This window comes from Pungitius pungitius, chromosome 18 (genome assembly GCF_949316345.1).
Source record: "Pungitius pungitius chromosome 18, fPunPun2.1, whole genome shotgun sequence".
In the NCBI taxonomy this organism is placed as follows: Eukaryota; Metazoa; Chordata; class Actinopteri; order Perciformes; family Gasterosteidae; genus Pungitius; species Pungitius pungitius.
Genome location: NC_084917.1, coordinates 6,084,712 through 6,097,370, shown reverse-complemented (window position 1 = coordinate 6,097,370; position 12,659 = coordinate 6,084,712). Strand labels below are relative to the sequence as shown.

At 43.0% G+C, this 12,659-nt stretch overlaps 1 protein-coding gene across 8 annotated transcripts in view; it reads left to right on the top strand.

The window, feature by feature from the left end:
* The window catches only part of dnm1a (dynamin 1a), a 37,483-nt gene that overhangs the window by 873 nt on the left and 23,951 nt on the right, over nt 1-12,659 (top strand). For 5 of the 8 annotated variants that reach the window (XM_062558827.1, XM_037484180.2, XM_037484182.2 and 2 more), the window contains exons 2-10: nt 6,905-6,978; nt 7,295-7,444; nt 7,542-7,745; nt 8,011-8,109; nt 9,095-9,255; nt 9,326-9,468; nt 9,547-9,682; nt 11,011-11,078; nt 11,771-11,909. In XM_062558827.1, coding sequence (XP_062414811.1) covers nt 6,905-6,978; nt 7,295-7,444; nt 7,542-7,745; nt 8,011-8,109; nt 9,095-9,255; nt 9,326-9,468; nt 9,547-9,682; nt 11,011-11,078; nt 11,771-11,909 — 1,174 coding nt within the window. The remainder of the gene's footprint in view (nt 1-6,904; nt 6,979-7,294; nt 7,445-7,541; nt 7,746-8,010; nt 8,110-9,094; nt 9,256-9,325; nt 9,469-9,546; nt 9,683-11,010; nt 11,079-11,770; nt 11,910-12,659) is intronic. The other 3 variants (XM_062558826.1, XM_037484181.2, XM_037484184.2) reach the window with 1 other exon arrangement.

Below are 12,659 nucleotides of genomic sequence, written 5' to 3'. Positions count from 1 at the left end.
TGTGACCGTGCCTCTGTTTTTGTAGCCCTCATGCTATGTTGCAAGGGTGCAACGTGCGTGTTTCTATGTGTGTGTGTGTGTGTGAGAGAGAGAGTTGATTCGTCAGTCTTCATCAGCAAACATGCACTGTTTTCTGCTGCTGATACAAAGGAAAAGGAGTAAATTTGATCCTTTATGCTGCAGTATGACCTTGCAGAGAAAGAGAGAGAGAGAGAGAAAGAGAGAGAGAGAGAGAGTCCTTATGAGCTTTGAGCCCTTTCAGCTCAGCTCATCCATCTGTCTGCCGGTGCTTACAAGCTTACCGAGGGCACAACACTGGCTAACTGTTTATCAGCCCGGTTGCTTGTGTTTCACTTGACGGGGAATCTTTTTTTGTGGGTTCATGGACTTTTAATCCCTCGTATGCAGTGAGTGTGTGATTCAGCAGTATTTCCTGCCTAAGCAAAGGTCAGGGGGTAGTCGTACTGTGGCTCCAAGCCAGCCCCACTAAACAGGGTTTGCTATTCCACCACATAATGTAGCAACAGATTTATACTCTCACTTCAATCTATTGTCTGGCGTTCCTTTGACAGTAGAGTCATATAGTTCACGTCATGGCCACAACGATAGTCGTGGACCATTGTCACATGATGCTACCAGTGGAAGGTTTTGTTTATAAAACTCCATTTATTGTGTTTAAAGTATACCCCACCCATTTAGTGTTGAACTCCAAAAATGTTGTACCACTCACAATAGACAGTTTGAAAGAGATGATGGACATTTTCCTGTTTATAATATGCAGCTTACATTACCCACAATGCAGGTTAAAAAGCTCCCCACTGTTCTGCTGGGGCTACAGAACTCTGGGAAAGTTACTTTTTTCAAAACTTGGCACCTTTGAGATAGGCTTTGTACAACACTGAAGCCTAAACCTGCATCACACATCCATGTGAAAAATGAGTAAAAGTGTCCTTTGTTTCGATATGTTTAAGATGTGGTTAAAAGAGCCTCTTCTTATGCTTCTTTGAAATAGCAGCTAATTAAAACAACACTTTGGAGCAAACACCGTTGAAGCAATCTCTTCAGCAGGGCCACGATTTTGCTACTCAACCAGCTGTAGTCATGGAAACAGCTTGTGCCTAATTACGTTGCCTAACCCGGGGGGGGGGGGGGGGAGCAGTGGTACACACCATCGTAATACCACAAGGTGATTACTCAGTAATGAAGGTGTAGAATGATTTGTTTGTACGTGTCGGTAGAATCTGCATCCTGTGTGTGTCGATGTAAGTGCCTCCCTGGTCCAGCTGCAGTGACGTCAATCAGGTCCTCACATCCTCCTGCTCCTCTAGTGGCCCATTGCGCTGTTGTAATCTAATCTTGCTCAAACCAACACATACACACTTGAAACGCACTCGGAAAGTCATTTACATGGATTTCTTCTATTTGGACAGTAATCTCTTTTTTTCAATGATGAGTTTAATCTTTTTTTTTTCATTTTAATAAAAACAAAGAGCTTGGTTTTCCCTCAGTCTGCTTATATTAGTAGCACAGTCGATCGATAGCAAGGAGATTTATGAACAGCAGAGAGATATTTATTTCACTTATTTCATAATCCATTTACTCTGAAATCATTTTAGGCAACAATAAGAAACTTCAGGAATGGTATAAACATCGTTGCAAGGAGTTCACCTTGACTTTGGATGGGATGTGACACCTTTGCTTGGATTTGATTTTGAAGCATAGTCGACCTCTGCGACTCAGAGACAAGGACAGCCCACCGAGCAGTAGACAAGCTGTAGTGACACATGCACATTACAGTACAATAGGACATCTGAGGACACTAATCAAACTGATATATTCCTCTTTGTCCGTCCTTCAGAGGCTTTTTGTGTCTGCCTTGTTTTCATTGCTCACTTCTCACCGTCCATTGATTCCCATTCTCAGCCTTTTGTGTCTCACTCAGGTCAAACTCTCCTGAAAGGTGCTTTGTTGCTTTAAATGATAAAAGTGCTCAACTCCAACGCAACGGCACCGAGGTCAAACTAAAAGGAGAGAGACAAAGACGCAGTTATCACGAAAGCCATCTTCAAGCCTTCCGAAACAATGTTGCTCCCGGTGGTATCTGTCTTCATTCATTGTTTTCACCCATGCGTTTCTTCTCTACAATTGGAGAGGTATTTAGCTGCCTTTGTGAACTGCCTTTTATTTCATTTCTTATTGAATGAATAACATATATATATATATATATGTAGACATTATAGTATATATATTGTAATGCATATATTTGAATATATTTGAATAAAGCAATATAGATGTTCATTTGTTTGTGCAGTGGTAGATTATCTGTTTATTAATGGTTATTTTCATAATGTTTTTAATCTTTTGATTATTTTTTTAGTAAATCAATTAATCATTTAGGCTAGGACAGAATCAGTCCAAATAGTAAACAACAGCCAAAGGTATTAGGTTTACAATGATATAAAAGCAGACAATAGCCACAAATCAGTAAGAAACTGAAAACAGGGAATATTTGCCACTTTAGCTTCATAATTGCCTTGAAGAAGCAATTAATTGCTTTACAAATGCGTTGAGGATAATTGATTGATCAGATTCCTGAAGAAAGGACCAGACCTGGTGTGTCTGTACAGACTAGTCGTCATTCTACATCCGCCTTCTGGTGCCAGCAGCCTGCGTGACGCGATTTAACAGAGAAGAAGACGTCTCACGAATCTGATGCGGAGCACAACCCTCACATTCTCCTTCCGCAAATGTCCCCAGTCTGTTCCTCCCACGAGTCTAATTAGCACAAGCAAAGCTTCATTGGGCTCCAGTGCCCAAAACCGCCAGCTGGTTAAAACCAGCTCTTGCAGGGGGGAGATGGGGACTTTTGTCCAGAAGCAACACAGTTTCTATCTTGAACCGCAGGTTGAATTTGGTTGTCTTTTAGGGGTTTATAGTTTCGGAGGAAACATCTTTTGTTGAAACATTTTCTCTATAGTGCATTGTGTTTTATTTATATTATATTTTTGTATCACAAGCTTTATTTACCAAAATGTTCCAAGATCATAATTCTGATAAAGGATCAGAAGGATTTCAGTTGCTTTTCTTTTGTACATAACTGTAATGAAAAAGTGGATGATTGAAAAAATACACAGCTTTCAATCAAAGGCCGTCAAAGAAACCAGAGGTTATTGTCAGAATTGTCTATTCCTGCTACACATCATGCATGTTCAGCACCACGGACAGCTCTACCCAAAACAGCTGATACATTGGCTTCCCCTAAATCAAATCAAATACTCAACACACATAGATCATCACTTTCCATTTTTTCCCCCGTGTATGATATTCAAGGTTACCTGGTTTCATTTTCATCACGGTGGATTATAGAAAATATCATTAAAGCTCTTTGTTGATGCACCTTGTTTTCTGCACAGCTCAATTCATCGTTCTTCCAGGCCCATAAAACGGCTCTGAAGGAGCACTTTTTTTTTCAGTAATGAGTTAAATGGAGAAATGAGTGGAAAAGGGTCACAAACGCTACCACGCTACGGCTCGAACCCGGGAGGCTGTGGCTGTCGCAGCTCAGCCGACCGAAGCCATCAGTGAAGGCTGCTGGCACACGAGCACAGACCGGGAACATAACACCACAACACAGACGATTCCAGCTCCCTGCTGCCATCACCACTCCGACCCCCACGCAGAGATTAAGTTAACGAAATATATCGCCGCTTCAATGCGTTATGTAAGAGGGACCAGCGGCAGCTTCGCTCATGTGAGAGGCAAGCGCGGTGCAGTGCTCCTTCAAAGCCTTCATTGTGGCCAAGTGAAAGCGGAGGAGAGTAGAATAGAAACCCGGAGAAGGAGAGTCCTTTGAGGGCTCATAGAGGACGATGTGGCCACCAGATAAACTACGCAGCATGAAATGTTTAAATAAACACTGTAGTTTCAAGGTTGGGTCGGGAAAGAGGAAAAGGATGGAAAGGATACTTTCTGAGGTTTCATCTGTTCAAATAGTCCATAGTTTCCTGATGATTTGATTGAAAGGAACTTATATTTAACTGTTAATGTTTAGCGAGTAATATAGAATAATTTGGTCATAATAACAAGCAAAAGGAGTCACAGTGTTCAGTCGCTAAATAAATCTTTTGTTAAACAAATAAATGTTATTAACCGGATATTTTAAACGTCTGTGAACATTGCATTTAATTTAGCTATATTTAATATTAGGGCTTCAACAGGCCTGTAATATATTCATCATCTATTAATCGGAAAAATGTATCTCTATTGATGTGGTCTATAAAATGTCAGAGAACAGTCAAAAAGGCCCTTCACAGCCTTGTGTCCAAACAGCTCTAGAAACCCAAAGACATTCAGTTTACCATCCTTTAAGATGATCATGTCTGCTCTGATTTGTACAAACTATTAAGCATTTGGCTCTTTTTTTTAAAACAAAATCTATGAGACTGAAATGGCACTGAGTGAGACACAGCAGAAAAGAGGAGATACCGCTACAGAGGATTATCACTAATCTCTCTTTGGGCCACAGTTTACCTGTAGCACGTCCGCCCATTGGCTCTGGTCTAATCTGGACATACGACATCCAGCAACCAGCCGTTTCATCGGATGCGCCACTGTGCGGTTGTCAAAATTCCTCACTAAAAACAGGAGCCTCGTCTATCTTAAGACGCGAGCACTGCTGGGGAAGGGAAATTGCCCGCTAGTGCTGGTTGACTAATGTCAGAGTTGTTACTGCCGCGAGCGTTAGAGCAGGATTAGATGAGGCTAAACGTCCGACTGTGTCAGGGAATCGGCAGTGATGTGATGCACAAGAAGAGAGCTCGAGTTGTTACACTCCTTCCTATAAAAACGTTGTATTTCACTCTTTTATCAGGCTTTTCTCTCTTCCTGAGTGTCACCCAAAACAAAAAAAATTGGGCCAAGAATAAACAACGCAACGCAAGTGATTTAGTTTAAGACGTAATTTATTGTGGCAATTCTTCGACATACGTTCCCCTAAAAAATGGGGAAATGTGAAACACAAAGCTTTAATATGTGAAGCCCTTTTATGCTGGTTTTAATTCTCTCCTCTTGAGTGAATCGGTCATCTCTGTGTGGGCGAACGTCCTTGACTCTGTGTGTTTACTTTGTACACCACTAAATGTGTACAGTTCACAACATAGAAGCAGAGAGTCACTATTCCACAGCATCTGGCTTCCCACCAGATGTTTGTGTGTCAAAGAATCAAAGCATCAAAGAATTCATTAATGACTCAGTACCTTTATTCAATTAAACGTTTTTTGTCTCATTGGAATTGGAAACAACAAAATGCTATAAAATAGATGAAACAGATCAGGGTTCAGCTGTGCCTCTCCAACAGCGAAGCTGAATCGTGAATCATGGAAAATGAATCAGGAAACTGTTGAAGGGTCAAATAACCATGTGGGAGAGAACATTTATTGTTAATTGAATTGAAATAAATCTAACCCTGTCTGTAAAATGGTGTGTATTATCATAGCAACCAACCCTTTATAGACACAGACAGAAAGAGCCGACTATAGATCGGTCAAACTGAAGATCCTAATGGATGTTCCTGTACAATGAAGTGGGTTAAAGTGCTTTTAGACAGGCGCTGACTGCTGAATGCACTTGTACTGTATCTAAGTGCTTGTTAAAGGTATATTCTAATATGACCTTAACATCTGTCTTCGTCTTTGCTGTCTATCAACATTCCTTCTGTTTCTCGTCTGACCGGTTATGCCTCTCCTCTGAGTGGGACATGGGGGTCTTACAATGATGGGCACATGGACGAACATAAGCAAGAGAGAGAGAGAGAGAGAGAGAGAGAGAGAGAGAGAGAGAGAGAGAGAGTTTGCTTTGTTGTTGCAACAAACAGTGAAACAATAAGGGAGCTCCCTATTGGTGCTGTGGCCATTTTAGCCTGTGTTGGGGGGGGGGGGGTTAGCAAACAGTGGTTGTGATGTCTTTTCAGGTCTGTCCCACGCATCTCACAGTTCGTAATGCTTAACTGAGCAAAGCACAAAGGCATCAGCCTGATATTGATCTTCTTTTCTCACTGTCAGCAGAGGATGAATATTTCCCAAAATGTTGCCCAAATTCTTATGATGTAAGTCCCAAGTTTACACTCAATACACAAACATTATATATATATATAGGATAGTGTTAAACATGATGATTTGCTGAATTAGCTTTTTCTAGTTTAGGTTCCAGTTTTGATCCAAAGGAAACTCAGCTGACCCATGTTTCAGTGGCTCTCCACGTATACAGCAGCCCCTCATTATTGCTGCGCGCGCACAACTGCACACAGACACACAACCAGCCTCACTGTATAAGAACTGTCCCGTCAGCTGGTTGAGGAGCACACGGTACAGGAGGCGAAGGTGACTACGATGTTGTGTAAGCAGCTGAACACCCTCAAAAAAGGAAACACATATATATGGACACACACTTTTGTGTATTCGTAAACACGCACTTTACACCTGTGACATACCAGGGCAGTGTTTGGCTGTTTAATTTGCTAAATAGACATGAGAGACAGGCAACACTAATAATAAATAATTGCTCTATTTGTTGTTTATTTTCAGTAATTGAATTGCTAAGAGAACATCACAGAGAACATCACATCACAGGCCTGCATTCCTTTAGAAGGCGAAGGTGCTGAGTGTCGGGCGGCGTTGTGCGTTGTGGACTTGTTGTTATTCGGCAGTGCGCTGCTCACACAAACACCCACGTGTTAACACTCGTCGTCGTCCGTACTTGGCGAAGACTCAGGATTCGTTGTCACTGACTCATGTTCCAGTTTTACTTTACACAGTTTGCTGCTTCATATCACTGTTTCCCCTCCACGTTGTTGTGGTTGCATCTTGCTTGCTAACGCCCCCCCCCCTCCCCCCCGGTTGTCTCACAGGGATTTCCTTCCCCGGGGTTCTGGCATTGTGACTCGCCGTCCTTTGGTTCTGCAGCTGATGAACTGTCCCACAGGTAAAAAAACAACAACAACATCCCACCCACATTTTGACATTCAATATCTACAGCAAAACCTTTTCCCCCTTCAGTGAGTATCCTTTGATTTATCAGGGAAAAGACCACAGTAAAGACACAACATTTAGCTGCTCCAGGTAGTTACTACAGTAGATGCTAATAAAATCTCTAGCAGATTATATGGTACATGATGCTAAAGTTACAAAATCCATCAAAATGTGTAATGAATTTGGAATATTGCCATTAATGGGAAATTTCCCCCCTTTTTCCACATTTCCACTTTAAATAAATGTACATTTTTCACCCCCCCCTCCAGAATACGCTGAGTTCCTTCACTGTAAGGGCAAAAAGTTTGTGGATTTTGATGAGGTCCGACAGGAGATCGAGGCGGAGACCGACCGCATCACCGGGGCCAACAAGGGCATCTCGGCCGTGCCCATCAACCTGCGGGTCTACTCCCCTAATGGTGAGACCATTTTTCCTCAGAGGAGCTTTTTATTTTTATTTATCTGAGGAAGCTCTCTTCGTTTTTCGCTTACTCCTTCTCCTCGTTCTTCCCTCAGTGCTGAACCTGACCCTGGTGGACCTGCCGGGGATGACCAAAGTGCCGGTGGGTGACCAGCCCGCAGACATCGAGGCCCAGATTAGAGAAATGCTGATGCAGTTTGTCACCAAAGAGAACTGCCTGATGCTGGCCGTCTCCCCGGCCAACTCGGATCTGGCCAACTCGGATGCTCTGAAGATTGCCAAAGAGGTCGACCCTCAGGGTGAGCATGCACATACACACACACACACACACTAAAACAAACAATCACTTCAGCTGTTTTGTCTGTGTGTTTTGTGCTCCTTTTCATGTGAAACATGAATGTCACTTTGAACACCAATTAATGCTATTTACACAAAAAATTCCACCATACAATAATACACTTTTAACAATAACTTTTAGTTTTACTACAACTCCTGACGTTTATTTGCCTCTTTCTTCTTGTACTGAATATCATTGTGTGTGTGTGTGTGTGTGTGTGCATGTAGGCATGAGGACCATCGGTGTGATCACCAAGTTGGACCTGATGGACGAGGGGACAGATGCTAAGGACATCCTGGAGAACAAGCTGCTGCCGCTCAGGAGGGGTGAGCACACACACACACACACACACACACACACACTGAGGCACCACGCGTTGACACGCTGTTTCCCCCTTGTGGTGGTGAGGCGATCGTACCGAAAATGAGCAACGCTCCAAACACTGGGAAAAAAAACAAAAAATAACATGGACAAAGATTGGAGGGAATTGTGTGATAAGAGTGGCCTGACTGGGAATTCAACCGACAGAAAGAAAGGGGGAAGAGTTGAAGAGCAGAAGCAGCGAAGGAGGAAAAGCGAAAAGCTCTGTGTTGGAAAAGGACTTGTGTGTATCTTCTCCTTTATTGCAATGTGCTGATGTGGTACTTTTCTTTTCCATTTCCACTTGGTTAGAACTCCGGCATGTGCTCTTTAATATTTTCCATGTCCTTTCAGTTTTTTTTCTCGACGTCCCCCTCCTTTTTTTTTACTCCTCGTCTCTCTCTCTCTCTCTGTCTTATCTGAATGTCCACATTTACAAGGCGGCTGGCTTAAAGTTTCATTAGTTATAGAGCGTGAAACAGCCTCAAACCAAGTGATGCGTGAGAAAACTTAACGGGAGGTAAAATAGGATCCCGGCTGAACTATAGCTCTCTCACATTCAGACATTAATTCACCCCCTTTCTCTCTGTTCTCTCTATTCATCCTTTGTCTATATTTTTTTTTGTGGAATCGCATTTCTCCTAAGATGGGGGTTTCCTAAACATTGTTATACACAATTTAAAGCGGTTTTATTCTAGAGGGGATGTTCCTTTTTGGTTTGGCTACACAAACTCGGATCATAGTGCATGTAGAAAATGAAAAAGCCCTAATAAATGATGATGCTTTCTTCCAGTCAAATTTCACTTCAGACCACAAATATTGAATATGTTCAAGACTGCTATAAAAAAAAGAATTCAGAGAAGTGATAAAATACCGCAAGACTGACTTTTCTGCCATTGTCACCACAAACAGAGTGAATTGTAAATGTCTGTGGGGCTCCCGTCTGTCCAGGTTACATCGGTGTGGTGAACAGGAGCCAGAAGGACATCGATGGCAGGAAGGACATCAACGCCGCTATGACTGCTGAGAGGAAGTTTTTCCTCTCCCACCCTTCGTACAGACACCTGGCTGACCGCATGGGGACTCCCTACCTCCAGAAAATCCTCAATCAGGTGTGTAACGTCTTCAAAAAACAATCCTCAACATTCCCAGTGATCTAACTCTGACCTTTGACCTGCCCAGCAACTGACCAACCACATCCGGGACACGCTGCCTAATCTGCGGACCAAGCTGCAAAGTCAGCTTCTCTCCATTGAGAAGGAGGTGGAGGAGTACAAGAACTTCAGGCCCGACGATCCGTCCCGCAAGACCAAGGCTCTGCTCCAGTGAGTAGATCCAGGACCCGAGTGTCGGATGGAAAAAACAGAGTAATGGATGAAGTGACATCTCCGCCCTCCCTGCAGGATGGTGCAGCAGTTCTCTGTGGACTTTGAGAAATGCATAGAGGGCTCCGGGGACCAGATTGACACAGCTGAGCTGTCGGGGGGGGCCAGGATCAATCGCATCTTCCACGAACGCTTCCCCTTCGAACTGGTCAAGGTGTGTGTGTGTGTGTGTCAGATGGTTTGTTCCCTTGTGTGTGATTTGGTTTGAAAAATTGAGTTTTATCCAGATCCTACACTTACATAATAAAAAACAACTAAAATCTCAAAATATAGTACAAATTGTAACACCACGAAGTAGTGTAAGGGATTCCCAGGATGTATTTGCAATAGAGAGAAACATGAGACTTTGGCCTAACCACCAAAACCCAAACACGCCAGTTTTAAAGCTGTAAATATTTGTGCACAAGAGATTCTGAAGCCCACAAATCCTTTAAAACGTTTGACAGGCTTGTGGGAACTTTTTATTCTCATTTAGCCAGTTTAGTTTCTAGAAGAAAAAAGAATTGTGGTTGTCCTGACTCATTTGGACATAAAGCAAAGTTTAAATAAAGTCCTGCAGATCATCCAAAAGTAAAGGAATTTGCTCGGATTGACAAACATCTCTCCGTGGTCTGTTCATCATCACGGCTCTCCCTCTTGGGGAACGTGCCTCGGCAGGGGAGAAGACCTCCCTCAGGATTCTGATTTGGGGCTTTTCTGAAACATTCCGCATTTTACTCCCCTCTCAATTTAGCGGCGACTTCACTCTCACTTCTCCCTCCTCGCCTCCATCCCTCTGCCTCTCTCGCTCCGTCATCATACGAATCCTCTCTGTTCACCTTTCACATCGCTTTAGCCCCCGAGCCTGTCCTCCCTTCATCCACCTCCCCCGACCTCCGTCCCCCTCTAACCCTTTTTTATTTTATTTTTTTACCTCAAACCCTGTTTTACATGCTACAATCTTTTTTTTCTCGTTCTCTCTCATTCGGCCCTTCCAGCCGTCTCTTCATTCCTCTCCCTCCTTTAATCCACGTCTCTCCTTCGTCCTCTCTCATCCTCCCTCTGAGGATATAAATCTTATACTGCCCGTGACCGAGGCCTCGGTTTCCCACTGAGAGAACAACAGAGCAGGTTGCTTCTGAACCAGAAGCTTGGCTCATAAAATAAATATGCTTTAAATGTTTAGAATGCTTTTAGGGAAATATGAAACTTTGTCGAGGTAAGTGGGAATAAAAAAAACAACGGTTGTGTAGAAGATCGGCTCATCGTACTTTCGACGATGCAGTATATGCAACAGACTCTATCTCAACAGCAGCAGAGACATTTAAGAAATAGTGAAGGGTGTGTCAGTAATTCAGCCGTTGTCAACGTTTCCCCGTGAACTGTTCTTGGCCGACATTGTGCTGGCGCAAATAAGTTGAACCGATTTTGAGGATTCGGTGAGAAAAATGATGTATTTTACTACACGTAATCCTACCTGTTTGTCTCTGTTTGCTTTCGCAGATGGAGTTCGATGAGAAAGAGCTCCGCAAGGAGATCAGCTACGCCATCAAGAACATTCATGGAATCAGGCACGTCCGCCCTTCAAATCCCCCCCCCCCTCTCTCTCTCTCCATCCCCGTCACCTCTGCTGGTCAGACCGCATCTAACTGACGTTGCTTATCTAATCACAAAGACCTCTGCTGAATACTGATGGCATAGTTTGGTGCGTCTGAAACAGATTATAACAGGATGTAGTGAGAAGCAGCAGACATGACAAGCCTGTGTGGAATGTACAAAATATATTGTATAGTATTATGGGTAGGATGCTATAGGTAGTAATAAATGGTAATGTCTGGAGGTTTGTTGATAATTGGCTGTTATCAGTGGTCGTATGTAGAGATTTCAACTGAATTTTGCTTCATAAATTTAAATTTAAGTTAAAAAGAAATGTAGTGAGTCCATATTCATAGCTGTACATTTCGTCAATGTTAAAATGCAATAGATTACATTTTCTTTATCTTGTTGGATAACACAGGCTTGTCATTGACACACCAACTATTTACACCTGAGGGAAAATGGAGTGATATTTGTTAGTTTTATATCTCCATTCTATTTCTCTCTCTCTCTGTCTAATTTGTGTCTATGTTTTTTTTTTGGGGGGGGGGGATAATTATTTCCAATTAACACTCTTTTCTTTACCCAAACCCCCTTTTCTCTCTCTGTCTCTCCACCACGCCCTTCTTTGTTTGGCCCTGTGGCTGCTTCTCTTTCTGTCGGGCAGAACTGGCCTCTTCACCCCGGACATGGCCTTTGAGACCATTGTGAAAAGGCAGATTGGGAAGATTAAAGAGCCTTGCGCCAAATGTGTGGACATGGTCATTTCTGAGCTAGTCATAACGGTTAGGCAGTGTACCAAGAAGGTAAAAAAAATGATAGCAAACAGTGGATCACTGTGTGGACAACTTTCTTTTGTATTTCCAACCCTCCTCTGTAAAGTGTTCGCTCCCTTTTGCTGTAACCACCTAGCTCTCTCCAGCCCTCGTCGTTGTTGTTGTTGTTGCCTTTTTTTGGACGGCGAGGGGACACCTGGAGGGGCGGGGTGGTCTACCTGCCCGCCTGCCTACTGTGTCGCCTCGGGCCCGTTTGGCTGGACAGAATGGCCTCGCGGTAGACAGCTGTGTTTGAGTAAACCCGTGTGGAGGCTGAGCGGTCATCAGAATATCGTTGCTCCCGTAAAAGAAAAAAAGGATTCAGTGACAGAGCAGAACTTATTTTACACTGGCGTCCCAATTCCACACTATGTGCTAAGATTGTTTTACTACATGCTGTCATAGTGTACTGCACTGTCAGTATATATGTTTCTCACCAACAGGAAACAATAACACGTATGCAAAAATTGTGCTGACATACATCAAACTCGTACGGAACTTAGAAATACTATTTTCCATATGAATTCTTTAACACGTTATCATCTGTGCACAATATGTTCTTTTGTTTGGACAGGTTAAACCATATTTTTATTGTGGAATTGGGTCACCTCCTGTCTGTCCTGAGGCCGCCTCTGTGCAAGCTTCCCGGTAAAGAAAAGAGACGATCACCTCTTTGGAGGGATTTGGAATTGATTTTTATTAATTTACCCGAGTGGTCCTCGAGTCACATCTCGTCTTAGT